This window comes from Jaculus jaculus, chromosome 20, assembly GCF_020740685.1.
Source record: "Jaculus jaculus isolate mJacJac1 chromosome 20, mJacJac1.mat.Y.cur, whole genome shotgun sequence".
NCBI classification, from domain to species: domain Eukaryota; kingdom Metazoa; phylum Chordata; class Mammalia; order Rodentia; family Dipodidae; genus Jaculus; species Jaculus jaculus.
In genome coordinates this window covers 11,179,419-11,195,808 of record NC_059121.1, presented here as the reverse complement: position 1 = coordinate 11,195,808, position 16,390 = coordinate 11,179,419, and the positions used below count along the sequence as shown (strand labels likewise).

At 44.1% G+C, this 16,390-nt stretch overlaps 2 protein-coding genes across 2 annotated transcripts in view; both read right to left on the bottom strand.

The window, feature by feature from the left end:
• The window catches only part of LOC123456275 (zinc finger protein 585A-like), a 649,667-nt gene that overhangs the window by 81,439 nt on the left and 551,838 nt on the right, over window positions 1–16,390 (bottom strand).
• On the bottom strand, window positions 7,506–8,419 carry CUNH14orf119 (chromosome unknown C14orf119 homolog). Its single transcript, XM_004661789.2, has one exon. The coding sequence runs from the start codon at window positions 8,182–8,184 to the stop codon at window positions 7,720–7,722; it is 465 nt and encodes a 154-aa protein (XP_004661846.2). The 5' UTR covers window positions 8,185–8,419; the 3' UTR covers window positions 7,506–7,719.

The following is a 16,390-nucleotide window of genomic DNA, read 5'->3' as shown; positions in this document are numbered from 1 at the left end:
GCCACCCCACAGTTTCTAAGCCAATTAGTTTACTTTGCTCAAGCCCCTCATGGACCAATCACTCTCTTATGACCTTGGTGGTCAGCGTTTGCGCAGGTCCTTGGGTGGGAGTAGCAGAGTGTGGTACCAGTCTCCTGTGACCTTGGAGGTCAGCACTTGTGCAATTCCTTAGGTGGGGGTAACAGAGTATGGTATCAGCCTCCTATGACCTTGGTGGTCTGAGGCAGGCTGCTACAGCTTATGGTGCGAGTTACTAAGGCTTACAGTGTGGGCTATTAAGGCTTATGGTGCAGGCTATTTACAGAAACTAAATAAGTGGTCTACTTTATTACTCATTTCCCATCCTTGAGGGCTATCTCATGCCCTTTTTATCTAGTTTTATATTAGGAGTGGGCTCTGATATAATGAGAAGAGGGAATCTTTACTTGCTTCTAACAGAGAGTAAAACCTGGAGTTTGAGGTATGCAGGGGGCCCGCTTAAGCTCCCTTTGGAGCGTGATAGTATTTCTGAGCTTCTGAATTCTTGGGCCTTTCATTTCCCACTTTTTCTCTTGTCAATAGTTCTAATCCTAGAACTTGGAAAGACTAGACATAATCTTCCTCTCTGCCTTGAAGGCCCTTATATTGTTGTCTAAGTACCATGATCTGGACCGCACTCACTCGTTCTCTAACAAAAGTAAAAATCTTATTAAGTATGCAAGGCCCAACTGAAAGCATCAGGAGCAAAACCATTAGGGGTCCCATCAGGGTGGAAAGCAGAGTAGTCATCCAGGAGGACTTGTTAAACCATCCCTCAAACCATCCTTGGTCAGTTTCCCTCTCCCTTTGACGCTTTTCTAGTCTTTCCCTGAGCTTGCTCATGGAGTCTCTGATAGCTCCTGAGTGATCTACATAAAAGCAACATTCTTCCGTTAAGGCTGCACATAATCCGCCTTCTTTTAGGAACAGTAAGTCTAATCCCCTCCGGTTTTGTAAGACCACTTCAGATAAGGAGGTCAGGGACTCCTCTAGATTACTAACAGATTTCTCTAAATCTTGGAGATCCTCATTTATGACAGCATGTAGTTCACCAAGCCCTCTTTCTAATTGTTGTGGTCCCGTGACCAGGGCTGTGGTCCCCGTCCCCACACCAGCAGCTATCCCTAAGCCAAGTATGACTGCTAGGGTAAGGGTCACAGGCTCCCTTTTGGATCGGGTGGGATGATAGTCATATTCATTGATGACTACTTCCTCAGGATGGTAGTAAACCCGGGGGACAAGCTGGACCATAATACAGAAATTTTTGGATGTGTTAAAAACTGAAGTAGAAACACAGGGAGTCAGCCCAGTATCACATGCCCACCACCTGTTATACCCTGGCACTAAATATTGGTTGTCTGAAGTCTGACTATAGGTCAGAGTAACATTACAAAGATGTTGGTGGGATGGGGGGGCCTTTCCTATACATGCCCCCCTTCCTGAGACCTCGGGGATAGTCAACTTGTTTTTGGTCCCCCATGAACACCGGCTATCATGTTCTTTAGTTATAGTAAACTCTCCCATAGTCGCCATCCCCTCATAGTAGGGTGGTCCTGAGGATAAACAAAGCCAGCAGGCAGAGGTAATGTTGGGGTTGGTGGCATTTATGGCAAGGAAGGCCCCTTGGATTAGGCTAAAGAGCCTCTGTCCTGTTGGTGTGGGGCTTCCGTGAGTGGGCTAGTCAAGGGTGTCCTAGCAGTCGTTATGTGATGGGTCTTAGTTGCCACTGTGGGTGGGAGCTTGGGTAATGCCATTTTAGGGGGTCCCTGTTCTACTAGAACTTTATTAGGTCCTACTGGTCTTGGGGTGGGAGGCTGTATCTTAAGTCGTATAGTAAAGGTTAGGCCCTTATCCCATCCTGTCATATAAAACCTGAGTCCCCAAGTTTTTCCTTTTATCCAGTCTCGGGACTCTCGACCTTGGGGGGTGAAAGAGATGCTGAGAGGAACTGCTTTTTTCCCATCTAATCCTTCCTGCACAGTAATCAGGTCCCAGGAGGAAGCTGGGTGCCAGTAGATATTGCCTGTAGTTTCACAACCCCAGTGTTTACAGTATAACTGTTTTGTCCCTCCGCAACTTCATTTAGAAGTTCGGGAGCAGACATAAAATGGGGTATGCTGCATCTTATGTTGGGCTGGCCCAGAGCTGCACCCCGGGTTGTCTGCCATGTATTGGCCTTGGGAGATGACCCCTTGTGTGAGGGCCCGCTTTGCCACATGAGAGTGGACTTCTCTAGAGACCTCCTCTGGGGTGAGCTCTGGGATATCCCAAAATTCTATGCCAGCTACCAGGGCACAGATGTCTGGAGTCAGGACAGGCCACCAAGTCCAGGGGGGCGCTTCCTTAGTTGCAGTCCATATTATATCCCCTGTTTGAGAAAGCACTTGCCAAGTCAATTTTTGGGGGGCATGGGGATTGGAGGCATCACCTAGCTGGAGAAGGAGAAGCCACACGGCGAAGCCTGAGTTTAAGGGGATTGTCTGTCCTCTCGGCTTGCCATTCGGGGCCCGGTGGCGGAGCAGGCTTGACGTGAGATGCATGGATCCAGGCGGGTATTCCTTCAACTTTCACGGCCGTTGGAGTGGTCAGTAGGATGAGATAGGGGCCCTTCCACCAAGTCTCAAGGTTTCCTGCGCGGTGACGTCTGACATAGACCGAATCTCCCACCTGGAAGCGATGTGGGACCTGTAAGTCTCCTTCTCCTGAGTAAGCCTCCCGGAGTCGCTTCCACGCTCGTTGTCTCACCCACTCGAGCGCCTTGAGCCTAGAGAACAAAGGCTGGGAAAGCGGCACATCAATACTATGTATAGAGGTTATTTCTACCAGTGGAGGAGGCCCCCCATATAGCAATTCATAGGGGGTCAGTCCAAATGGTCCGGGTGTGTTTCTAACCCTAAAGAGCACAAAGGGTAGGAGAGCTATCCAATCATTAGCGCAAGTCTCTGCGGTCAATTTGGTGAGGGTCTCTTTAATGGTTCTATTCATCCTTTCTCCCTGTCCTGAGCTTTGGGGTCTGTATGCACAATGTAATTTCCAATCAATCCCCAATACTTTGGCCAGTCCCTGACTTACCTGGGCAACAAAGGCTGGACCGTTGTCTGATCCTATTACCTTGGGTATCCCAAATCTTGGGAAAATTTCTTCCAGTATTTTCTTAGCCACCACGGTTGAGGTTTCTTTCTTGGTAGGATAAGCCTCTACCCATCCTGAAAAAGTGTCTACAAAAACTAGTAAATACTTATTACCATACTTAGCCGGTTTTACCTTGGTGAAGTCCACTTCCCAGTGAGCACCTGTGCTGTCTCCCCTTAGCCTCTTCCCAGGAGGCATTCTTGAGGGATTAGCATTGACCATCTGGCAAGGTACACAATGCTTGACTACTAAGCCAGCTATCTCTGGCAACCTCAGAATATGGTAAGGAGACGTCTGCAGCAGTTTTTGTAGATGTTTGGCTCCCAGATGGGTTAGGCGGTGTATTTGTTGAACGTACTCTAGTCCCTTTGCTTGAGGTAGAATCTCTTTTCCCTCTGAGGTAAAACAGGCCCCCTCTGGAGTTTCAGAGAACTGGCCCAACTTTCTGACTTCTTGCCAGTCACTTGGGGTATATCGTTGCTCACTTTTTTGGTTCTTTGGCTTCTCAATTATGGGCAGAAGGTTGACCCCCTGGGCAGCCTGCTTGGCCACTTGGTCAGCCATCTGGTTTCCTTTTGAGATAAAATCTTTGGCTTTTTGGTGGCCAGGGCAATGTATAATGGCCAGTCTTTTGGGTAAATGTAGGGCTTCTAGCAAACTTAGAATTTCTTCTTTGTTTTTAATTTCTTTCCCTGCTGAAGTAAGTAGCCCTCTCTGTTTGTAGATGGCCCCGTGTACGTGTGCAGTAGCAAAAGCGTACCTGCTGTCCGTGTAGATGTTCACAGACTTTCCTTCAGCTAGTCGCAGGGCCTGTGTGAGAGCCATGAGCTCAGCTTTTTGTGCTGAAGTTCCTTCTGGCAGACTGCTGGCCCAGACTGTTCGTGTCCCGTCTACTATTGCCGCCCCAGCCATCCTCTTACCTTCTACAATGTAACTGCTTCCATCCATGAACCAGGTTAATGTTCCTCCAGTCAGTGGGACATCTGTGAGATCCTTTCGGATCCCAGTTTCCTCAACCAGCAGTTGATGACAGTCATGAGTCACTGTCTCATCAATTTCTTCAGGCAGAAGAGTAGCGGGGTTGAGGATGGCAGGAGGGGCAAATGTTATCCTGTCGGTGAGGAGCAGGCTCTGGTAGTGAGTCATACGGGCGTTAGTCATCCATCGGTCTGGGGGCTGCCGGATAATGCTCTCCAGGGCATGGGGGGCAATGACAGTTATCTTCTGCCCTAGAGTTAGTTTATCAGCATCTTTAATCAACGTGGACACAGCCGCTATGGCTTTTAGACATATAGGCCATCCACTAGCCACAGGGTCAAGTTTCTTTGATAGGTAGGCAACGGGTCTTCTCCATGGCCCTAAGGATTGGGTTAGGACTCCCCGGGCTATCCCCTTACGCTCATCTACGTAAAGGGTAAATGGTTTGGTCACATCAGGGAGGGCTAGGGCAGGCACACTTAATAGTGCCTTTTTGATGGCATCAAATGCCCCCTGGTGTTCAGAGGTCCAAATGAATTTTCCTTTCTCTTTAGTTAGTGGATAGAGGGGGGCAGCTAGGGTTGCAAACCCTGGGATGTATAGTCTGCAGAACCCAGCTGTCCCCAGGAACTCTCTAACTTGTCTGGCCGTAGTTGGGACCAGTATTTGTACTACGGTCCTCTTTCGTGCCTCTGTCAGCCATCTTTGTCCATCCCGCAAGGAGTACCCCAAATATGTTACCTCTCTTTTACATATTTGGGCCTTCTTAGCCGAGGCTCGGTAACCAAGGTCAGTCAGCTCCAGCAGTAATGCTTTTGTACCTTTTAAACAGTCCTGTTGGGTAGCTCCTGCCAGGAGTAAGTCATCAACATATTGAAGGAGGGTTACCTGTGGGTGTTGAACTCTAAAATTGGCTAGGTCCCTGTGTAGGGCTTCATCAAAGATGGTTGGGGAGTTCTTGAATCCCTGGGGCAACCGGGTCCAGGTGAGCTGCCCAGTCCTTCCTGTATCTGGGTCTCTCCATTCAAAGGCAAAAAGAGGTTGGCTGTCCAAATGTAATCTTAGGCAGAAGAAAGCATCTTTTAGATCCAACACTGTATACCAAATCCGCTCTGGTGGGAGGGCACTAAGGAGGTTGTAAGGGTTTGGGACAGTTGGATGTATGTCCTGTACTCTCTTATTGACTTCTCTCAAATCCTGTACTGGGCGGTAATCATTGGTTCCAGGTTTTCTAACTGGCAGTAAGGGAGTGTTCCAGGGGGACTGAACCGATACCAGAATACCTTGTTGAATCAGTCTTAGGATATGGGGCCGAATTCCTTCTCGGGCCTCTCAGCTCATGGGATATTGTTTGACTGATACTGGTGTAGCACTGGCTTTTAGTTGAATGACCTGTGGGGGTACTCGTTTCGCCAAGCCCATGCCTGCAGTTTCTGCCCAGGCTTGGGGAAATTGTTCTAACCAGGGCTTTAGGTCTTGATCAGGCTCTACCGGGGAAGAGTGATTTTTGTCCTTCAGTCTACTTATATAATGTATTGCATTTATTGATTTACATTTATTGCACCATCCCTGCATCTCTGGGACTAAGCCTACTTGGTAAGAGTGAATGATCTTTCTGATATATGCTTGTATTCTGTTTGCCAATATTTTGTTGAGAATTTTTGCATCTATGTTCATAAGGGAGATTTATCTGTTTGTTTCTTTTTTTAATATTTTTGTTTATTTTTTTATTTATTTGAGAGTGATAGACAAGCAGATAAAGAAGTAGAGAGAGAGAATGAATGGACACGCCAGGGCCTCCAGCCACTGCAAACGAACTCCAGACACATGTGCCCCCTTGTGCATCTGGCTAACATGGGTCCTGGGGAATCGAGCCTCGAACCGGGGTCCTTAGGTTTCATAGGCAAGTGCTTAACCACTGAGCAATGTCAACAACCCTCTTTTTTTGTTCTATCTTTGCCTGGTTTTGGTATCAGGGTGACGCTGGCTTTATAGAAGGAGTTTGGTAGAATTCCTCCTTTTTCTATTTTGTGGAAAAGCTTAAGAAGCAATGGTGTTAGTTCTTCCCTGAAGGTCTTGTAAAATTCAGCAGTGAATCCATCTGGGCCTGGGTTTTTTTTTAGTTGGGAGATTTTTGATAAGTGCTTGGATCTTCATGGTTGTTTTAGGTCTATTTAAGTGATTAATCTCATCTTGATTTAATTAAGATAGTCATATAAATTAAGGAAATCATCCATTTCTTTCAGATTTTCATACTTTGTGGAGTATATGCTTTTATAGTATGTCCCTATGATTTTTTAAATTTCTCTGGTATCTATTGTGATGGTACCTTTTTCATCTCTAATTTTATTAATTTGTGTCTCTTCTCTCTTTCTTTTGGTCAGATTTGCTAAAGGTTTATCAAACTTGTTTATCCTTTCAAAGAATCAACTCTTTCTTTCATTGATTCTTTGGATTTTTTAAAATTTCTATTTCATTAATTTCTGCCCTAATATTTATTATTTCTTCCCATCTACTGATTTTTGGTTTGCCTTGTTCTTCTTTTTCCAAGGCTTTACGGTGAAGCATTAGGTTTATTACTTGCGACCTTTCTAATTTCTTTTTTTTTTTTATGATGAAGTTCCATTGTTTATTTTGATACAAAAAATAAACTGCTTGATCTGCAAAGTATCTCTCACTTTCATACTATTATAGTACTATAGAAATAGAGTAAGAGCATCTGCTACCAGTTCTAAAGACATCACATGTTCCTTTAATCCCAGCACTCAGTAGGCAGAAGTAGGAGGATCACTGTGACTTTGAGGCCACCCTGAGACTACATAGTGAATTCCTGGTCAGCCTGAAATCCTACCTCGAAAAACCAAATCAAACAAACAAACAAAAATAATTTTTACTTATTTGTATGTGTGTATGGGAACACTCTTGCAAACGAATGCCCATCTGGCTTTACATGAGTGGGTAGCAAATTGAACCAAGGCCAGCAGGCCTTTAGCCACTGAGCCATCTTCCCAGTCTCTGATATTTTTTACTTATTTAATGTTCATTGCCTTTTGGAATCAAAACAGTTTGAAGGCCAGAATTATCTTCTTTCTTTGACCTACTTTAATTTTATTAAGTCTTCACTGGGAAACCCAGTAGTTGGGATGTCACATAATCATGTTAGAGTACGATAAGGGTGATTAAGCCAGCCACCTGAATCTAATAAAATATAAAAATGCTCCTTATTGTTCTCTCCTATTTCTGAGAAAGTAAAGTTCTAATTTATAGCCTCCATGGGCCAACAGTAGGCTTCAGTTATAAAGGGTAGGTTCCTTTTGATTATAGTTGCAAAGTGGTCAAATTCTTGAGGTTTCAACAGTCCTTGGAAAAACGCAATGAAGGTGCCTGACACAATCAGGATTTGCTTACATGGATTATGTTGACACAAGGAGTCCACCTGATATACCATTGTTATGCTGAAAAAACGATGCCTGTGTTCATCAGCAAGTTCAGTCAGATCATGCCACCCCCTAAATCTTTAAGCAACACATCTCCATTGAGTTCTCACTGCAGTCATGTCCTTGGTTCAATTAGCTGTGGTTACTTTCTTGATCAATCCTTTCCAGCTGTAGCAGCCACTGCTTGGTAAAACTTTGCCACGAAGTCTGGCTCACTGACCTCCAGCTGCCTGACAAATTCATTGTGCTCTTGTTCAGCCCAACCTCGAAACCACTGATCCCAAAGACGGAGCTGGCACTCAAATATGCAAGGTGGTCGATTTGGCCCAGACACACTAAGCTGCTCTAGACCATCCACCAGGGGCTGTAGTTTTCCTGGCACTGCTTTAGCTACCAGGTCCTGTAGAAAACATTCACGCTGGGGAGCTGACCAACTGGCAAACCAGTGAAGAATACATTTCATTTCCTGGGAAGTGATGTAAGACATGGGAGGAGGGGAAGAATTGCTAATACTATCTGGTACTGAGGGTAATGGAGAAGGGAAGGATGGTGATAGTGAAGAGGAAGATGATTCCAGTGACATCCTCCCCTTTCCTCTCAGAAGATGTCCAGAGATCATAAGAGTCTTTCAACTCCGGCTAGGGTAGCAGCTTCCATGTTTCCTGAAAACCCTAAGCAAAGCCAGCCTGGCAACCCACGCACTTCCGGTCTTGAACCAGGCCCAAACACCCAAGTGCCCTAGCTCCTCCACTCCAGACCCGGAGATAGCCGAATGTCTCCGATTATGGTTATGCCAGAGTCGAAGTTTTCCGAATAGATTCGATTCATAGCCTCGGCAAGATGAAGATAACCGAGCCTGAAAGCAAGGTGGGAGGGGCGGCTGAAGGGCAGATGGAAAGAACCCTAATTTCTTAATATAGGCACTTAAGGCTATAAATTTACCTCTTAGAACTGCCTTCCTTGTGTCCCAGAGATTTTGGCATGTTGTGTTCTCATTATCGTTTGACTCTATAAATGTTTTGATTTCCTTCTTGATTTCTTCGTTGATCCATTCATCATTTAGTAGTGTATTGTTTAGTTTCCATGATTTTGTGTATGCTCTATAGCCTTTATTGCTACTGATTTGTAGTTTAATTCCATTGTGGTCAGATAGAATGCAAGGAATTATTTCAATTTTCCTGAATGTGTTAAGATTTGCTTTGTGTCCTAATATATGGTCTATTTTAGAGAATGTTCCATGTGCTGCTGAAAAGAATGTATATTCTGCAGCATTTGGATGAAATGTCCTGTATATATATCTGTTAGGTCCATTCCTTCTATGACCTCAGTTAGTCCAGATGCCTCTCTGTTTATTTTTTCCCTTGATGACCTGTCAATTGATGAGAGTGGGGTGTTGAAGTCCCCCACTACCACTGTGTTTGGTGTTATGTGTGACCTTAGTTCTAATAGCACTTGTTTGATGAATTTGGGGGCCCCATGTTAGGTGCATGTATGTTTAGGATTGTAATGTCCTCCTGTTGGGGGGGGGGTGTTTAATCAATATAAAGTGGCCTTCCTTATCTTTCTTGACTAATGTTGGACTGAAGTCTACCTTGTCAGATATTAGGATAGCAACCCCTGCTTGTTTTCTAGGTCCATTTTTTTGAGGCACCAATTTTCCATCCTTTCACCCTAAGATAGTGTCCATCCTTTGTAGAAAGGTGGGTTTCTTGGAGGCAACAAATTGAAGGATCCTGCTTTATAACCTAGTCTGCAAACCTATGTCTTTTGGTTGGGGCATTGAGGCCATTGATATTAAAAGATATTATTGAAAGTTGTGTTTTTATGTTTGTCATTGTTTTGTAGTTCTTACAGTTTTACCTTTGCTCTCTTGTGTTTACTAGTATTTGAGTGTTGTTTGTTTTTTCCCGGTTCCTTTTATGTGTGCTTTTCTTTTTCTTCAGCATGGAGGCTTCTTTCAAGTATTTTTTGTAGAGCTGGTTTTGACTTTTAATACTCCTCTAGGCTGCTTTTGTCATGGCATGTCCTTATTTCTCTGTCTATTTGAATGGATAGCTTTGTAGGATAAAGTAACATTGGTTGACAGTTGTTGTCTTTCAGAACTTGGAATACATCACTCCATGCTCTTCTGGCTTTTAAAGTTTGTGTTGAGTAATCTGCTGTAATCTGCTGGGCTTGCCTTTGTAGGTAACTTAATTTTTCTCTCTAACTGCTTTCAATATTTTTTCTTTGGATTGTGTGTTTGGTAGTTTGATTATAATATGGTGAGGAGAGGTTCTTTCCAGGTGTTATCTGGCTGGTGTTCTATAGGTTTCCCGTATCTGCATTGGCACCTCTTTCCCAATTTGGGGAAAGTTGTCTTCTATGATTTTGTTGAAGATACATAATATGCCTTTGGAGTGAAATTCTTCTCCTTCTACTTTGCCCTGATTTCTTTTTCTTTAAATATTTTTTGTTTGTTTTTATTTATTTGAGAGTGACAGAGAGAGAAAGAGGCACAGAGAGAGAGAGAGAATGGGTGCGCCAGGGCCTCCAGCCACTGCAAACGAACTCCAGATGCATGCACCCCCTTGTGCATCTGGCTAACGTGGGTCCTGGGGAATCGAGCCTCGAACCAGGGTCCTTAGGCTTCATAGGTAAGGGATTAGTCACTAAGCCATCTCTCCAGCCCTTTGCCCTGAATTCTTATGTTTGATCTTTTCATAGTGTCCTGAATATCTTGAAATTCCCATTCATATTTTTCTATTAATTTGTCTTTCTCTTTGTTGGACTGTATTAGATCTGCCACCTGGGGTTCTAGCTTAGATATTATGTCCTCTCCTTCATCCATTCTGCTGGTGAGATTTTCTACAGAGTTTATTTATTTCATTAACTGTGTTCTTTATTGCTAGCAATTCTAACTGGTTTTTCTTTATTATTTCTATTTCCTTATTTATGTCTAGTATTGACCTCTTCATTTCATCAAATTAGCATCCTATGTCTTCTTTGATTCCTTAGACTTCTTTGACTTATTTGAACATGTCACCATGCCTGGCTTTTTTTGAGACAAGGTTTCTCACTTACCTGGAATAATAAGTCTGTAGGCTGAGTCTAGTCCTACTTTATGATGGGCAAACTGAGGCTTGGACATGCAAAGAGTTGGCTTAAGGCCGCATGTTAAATCAGTATATACATAATGGCCTAAAGTGGAATACTCAGGTTTTCACGCTTCCCTCCCTTTTTGTTTCCCTCCTCACACACCTCCTTCCCTGCCCTGCTCTATCATTCTCTTCCCTGCCTGCCTTGGAGGGCATGATGGAAGGAGCTTGTAGCAGAAACTTCTCGTATAGTGAACCAGGCCATAGAGACTAGGTTGTTTCTCTATCCTGGCTGCCTTTAACTATGTATTGCAGTCACCTTCTCACTGCTGGAACAAAGTACCAGACTAAAATCAGCTGATGTGGGAAAGCTTTTTAAAAATTTATTCTTTTTTTAAATTTCGGCTTACAGCCTATAGTGGAAGCTTCATGAAGGCAGGGAAAAGCAAGGCATGAGCAGAGGCTGGGTGTCACCTCTGACACAGTAAGTGGAGAACAGCAGCAGAAATATCTGGCAAGGGGGGTGTTGGCCATAATACCTCTAAGCATACCCCTCAACACACCTGCTCCAGCAAGTCTCCACTTAATTCCCTAATTGGCATCATCTAAGAACCAAGAATTCAGAACACATGAGTTTATGGGGGACATCAAATTCAACCACCACATCATGGTAGAAGCTCTCCCTGGGTTCTAATCAAAATCTAACTGGATATAAATGAGTCATATGGAAACCTACTTTTCTGGACAATGGAACACTCAAGAGCTGTATATTGTTGGTAGAAAAATTTCAGAGCCAGGGATGGGATACCTTTCAGTGAATTGTTGGCCAGGGAGATCCCTGATGTCTCCAAAACTTTACAGACCATTGCTGAGACTCTTGGTTTCCCACCAGGAATAGATGGTAAGACCCTATTGCTGAAGACTCCACATACTTGGGCTTCAAGGCCACTGAGAAGTCCTGCTGGAACTGAGCTGATAACCTCCTCCATGTATACACGCTGACAGAAAGCTGAAGGAAGCTATTCTGCATGCAGTTCAATGTATGAGAGAGAAATCACCAGTGAAGATACTCAACAGTGGACATTGCAAGCCTTATAATTGGTCAGCAAGGCCAAATGAGCCAATTGGTGCAATAGTGGCACATCAGTCATGGTGGAAACCAACTGCCCTCTAATTGGACTGGAGGCCCACTCCATGAGAGGGAATACATCCCTGATACTGAAAACCTTAAGCAAGGGTTGTCATGAGCCCTAGGGGTGTAATGTCTGCTGCTGTCTGGCTAAATGTATATACTCTGCTCATCGAACTGCCCAGTAAGCACTTTTCTTAATGTTCATACCCTTATATTAATGCTACTCTCACTTTTGGTTACAGAAGCTCCTCTTTTCAGATGGCAATGACCTTGGGATGACCCAGAAGGCATCATGGTGCTGGAAAGAAGTGACGGGAGTGCTCAGAACTGCAATATCTCTATCACACTTTCCAAGGCTCAGGGTCTACTGTGGAAGAGGTGGTGGAAAGAATGTAAGAACCAAAGAAACAGTAGGACTCCTTACAATGTGCTCCCCCAGACACGAAATGGCCTGGATCTCCATGACCTCACAGTGCCTGACACTACCTACACAAGACCATCATAGTAGGAGGAAAAGATCATGACATCAAAATAAAAGAGAGACTGATTGAGAGGGGGAGGGGATATGATGGAAAATGGAGTTTCACAGGGGAAAGTGGGGGTAGGGAGGGCCTTATCATGGGATATTGTTTACAATCATGGAAGTTGTTAGTAAAAATAATAATAATAATACTAAAAAAAACAACTACTCCCCCATGACAACCATGATAGCAGAAGGGCCAAAAATTTGTTCATTATCTCTAGGTACATCTGGTTCTTTCCTGCATATAAATTTAAAGGATGCAAAGTGTGGTGGTGCATGTCTTTAATCCAGCATTTGAGGATCACTGTGAGTTTTAAGACAGCATAAGACTACAGAGTGAGTTCCAAGTAAACCTGGGCTAGCATGAGACCCTACCTCAAAAGAAACAAAGCAAAACAAAATTTGAGGGGGGCTGATGTTCATTAGTAGAGTACATGCTTAGAATCATCTCGTGAGGTGCCTAAGGATGTGGCTTAGTGGTAGAACACAGGCCTAGAATCTTCCAGTGAGAGGCTGGAGATGTGACTCAGTGGCAGAGCACCTGCTTAGAATTCGTCAGTGAGGGGATGGGGGCATATCTTAGTGGTAGAACCCTTGTCTAACATATGCAAGGTGCTCAATGCAATACAAAATATATGTGTGGAAGGGGAGGGAGCTGGGATTGCACATTGCTACAACCCAATCAGACTTGTGTAAACTGTGATATGGGGAAAGATGTGGCTGCTATTTAGAACAGCACAAGTGATTCCAAAATCATGCATACATTGAGCCCTCAGGACTGAGGCAGGATGCAGACAGGAGAGTGGCATGTGGGGCTGGCCATTGGATGGTCTACCTGAAGACCAATGGATGATGGATAGGAGCCATTCCAACTGTGGAGGAAGAGGGCAGAGATAGTGTCTGATGTATAGGCACCAGAGAGGAAAAACACAGGCAAGATTTATCAGTGCTCAAGTGACTTGAAGCTGACATTATTATCCATCATGTGCATTTAGATGTGTATTTGTGGCCTTCCGAATGGTCCTGTCTCTCTGAAAATCATGTTCAAGGGGCAGCAGCGGATGTGAATCTGGGGCTGGAGAGATGGCTTAGCAGTTAAGTGCTTGCCTGTGAAGCCTAAGGACCACGGTTCGAGGCTTGATTCCCCAGGACCCACGTTAGCCAGATGCCCAAGGGGGTGCATGCATCTGGAATTTGTTTGCAGTGGCTGGAGGCCCTGGCACGCCCATTCTCTCCCTCTCTCTCTCTCTCTCTCTCTCTCTCTCTCTCTCTCTGTCTCTCTCTCTGCCTCTTTCTCTCTCTGTCTGTCGCTTTCAAATAAATAGATAAAAATAAACAAAAAATATTTTTTTAAAAATGTGAATCTGCATAGAGTGACCTGGTCCATGGTGAAGTTCAAGGCCTCTCCTTGTCTCCCAGGAATGCTTGGCATAGTTGCATTCCAGAGTAGTAGACCCTAGCCAGCCAAGAGATGACAAGTGTTGAAAGGAAGCCAACTGAGCCATCTCTCCATCCTAAATATATATATTTATTTATTTATACATACATACATACATATATATATATACATATATATACTTTTTATGTTAACATTTACTTATTTATTTGAGAGAGAGAGAAAGAGAGGGAGAGAATGTGCACAACAGGGCCTCTTGCCACCCCCAAACAACTCTAGATGTATGTGCCACTCTGCATCTGGCTTTACATAGGTATGAGGAAATTGCACTGGGGTCATCAGCCTTTGTACATGCTAGTGTCATAGGGAACTAAACCTTGTCTTCCTCAAAGTACTGTCATTTAAACCCTAAAAGGTGTCTTGATCCTCCCTTTTTTGTTTTTCTTTGTTTTTTGAGGTAGGGTTTCACTTAGTCCAGGTTGACCTGGAATTCACTGTGTAGTCTCAGGGTGGCCTCAAACTCACAGTGATCCCCCTACCTCTGCCTCTTGAGTGCTGGGATTAAAGGCGTGTGCCACCACACCCAGCTTAACCCATTTTTAGAAAAAGAAATATTACACATAAATGCCTCAAAGAATCCAAACAGACAGACCGTGCTGGCTACCCTCAGCCTGTTAGCATTACACCAACTCCATAAGACCCAGGAGGTCAGGGCTCATCGGGCTGTGGAAGCCGAGCCAGTGAGGCACACAGAAAGGTAAACGTGACAAAGTGGAGGTCAGAGAACAATCTCAGGTCCTTATCTTTCCACCCTGTTTGAGACAGAATCTCTTTTGGCTGTTGTGAGCTGGCCCTTCCTTGGCCAGGATTTTCCTGCCTCTGTCTCCATTCCCACAAGTACACTGAGATGATACAAGAATACTTGTGTCCAGCTTTACATGGCTCTGGTGATCCAAACTCTGGTCATTAGATTTGCAGAGCAAATGAGTTTAACCAAGGGTCCATCTTCCATACGCTAATATATTTTTGAGACAGGGTCTCACTATGTAATCAAGGCTGAACTGGAACTGATAATTCTCCAGCTCCAGCCTTCCAACTGTGACTGGATCAATTCTGTTTACCCCCAGAGATCTCAAGACAAGGATCTTGGGAGTTGTGAGTTTAGAATAGGTGAAGGTTAATCTTGATTGGCAGCTTGTCAGAATCTACATTCCCCTGGGAGACAAACCTCCAGACATGTCTGTGAGGGATTAGAATAGGTTAATTGACATGGGAAGACCCACCTTGAGTGTGTGTGGCACCATCCTATGAGCTGGGGTCCTGGACTGAATTAAGGAGGAGAAAGTGAGCTGAGCACCAGCATTAAGATTCAATGTTACCCAGCCACCAATCACTCCTGACAGCATGCCTCCCCTGACATGATTCCTTCAAACTGTGAGCCAAAGTAAACCCCACCATCCTTAGGTTGCTTTGAGCAGGTAGTTTTGTCATAGCCATGAGAAAAATGATTAGCACAGGAGGAATCTCAGGAAGTCTTGGGGTCTTTGGAGGGATCCTGGGCAATAGAAGAAGGATGAGGAGAGTATTTTAACAAAGCTGACTAGCTGGCTCAGTGGGTAAAGTGCTTGCCACCCAAGTATGAAGACCTGAGTTCCAATTCCCAGGACCCATGTAAACTCTAGGCATGGTGGAGTGTGCCTGTAATTCTAGCTCCAGAGAAGCAGAGACAGGGGGATCTCTAGGACCTTTTGGTTAGTTACACTAGCCAAGACAGTGGGTTATAGGTTAAGTGAGAGACCCTTTTCAAAAACTAAAGTGAAGGAAATACCTTATGTCAATCTCTGGCTTCCACATGCACACGTAGACATGCACAGGCGTGTGCATCCATATACATAAATACATTCATGTCCACTATACACACACTCATACACACACACACATGCACACACTCACACACACACAATGAATGGAGAGGCCAATGTGTGTGAAAGAGCATTATCATGTCCAATGTCAAAGTCACAGTTCTATCATATTATCTTGCCTATCAAGGGAACTTGGTTTTGTACAGGTCGCTGAGAAGGCTATAAAATATCATACAGAATAGAGATGGAGAGAGGGTTTAGTAGTTAAGGTGCTTTCCTGTGAAGCTTAAGGGCCTGGGTTCAATTCCTCAGAGCCCAAGTAAGCCAAACGCACATGGTGGCACATGCTTATGGTTTGTTTGCAGTGGCTAGAGGCCCAAGGTGCACCCATTCTCTACCCACCCTTCCTATTTCTCTCAAATAAATAAGTAAAAAAGAAAACATCATGCAGAATTGTCTATCTGCAAGAAAAAGCTGGAGCCTACCAGATTCCATGTCTCAGTCAATAGAAGGTAGAAAGTCAACCAGAAGTGAGACTCCACCATGTAGTTTCCATGAGGTTGTCATCCAGGACAGGGTGAGCTTTTTTTTTTTTTTGATTTAAATATTGAATATGTAATTGTACATTACATCACTTGGGTTCCTTTTTGAAGAGTTACAAGTTGGGACTGGGTAGCAGTCTGAAACAAGCTAGGATTTTAAAAAAAAGGATTATGCAACTATCTAATTTTTCTCTTCCTCTTCATTTAAAAATTTTTTTTGTTTATTTTTATTTATTTGAGAGCAACAGACAGAGAAAGAGGCAGATAGAGAGAGAGAGAATGGGCGTACCAGG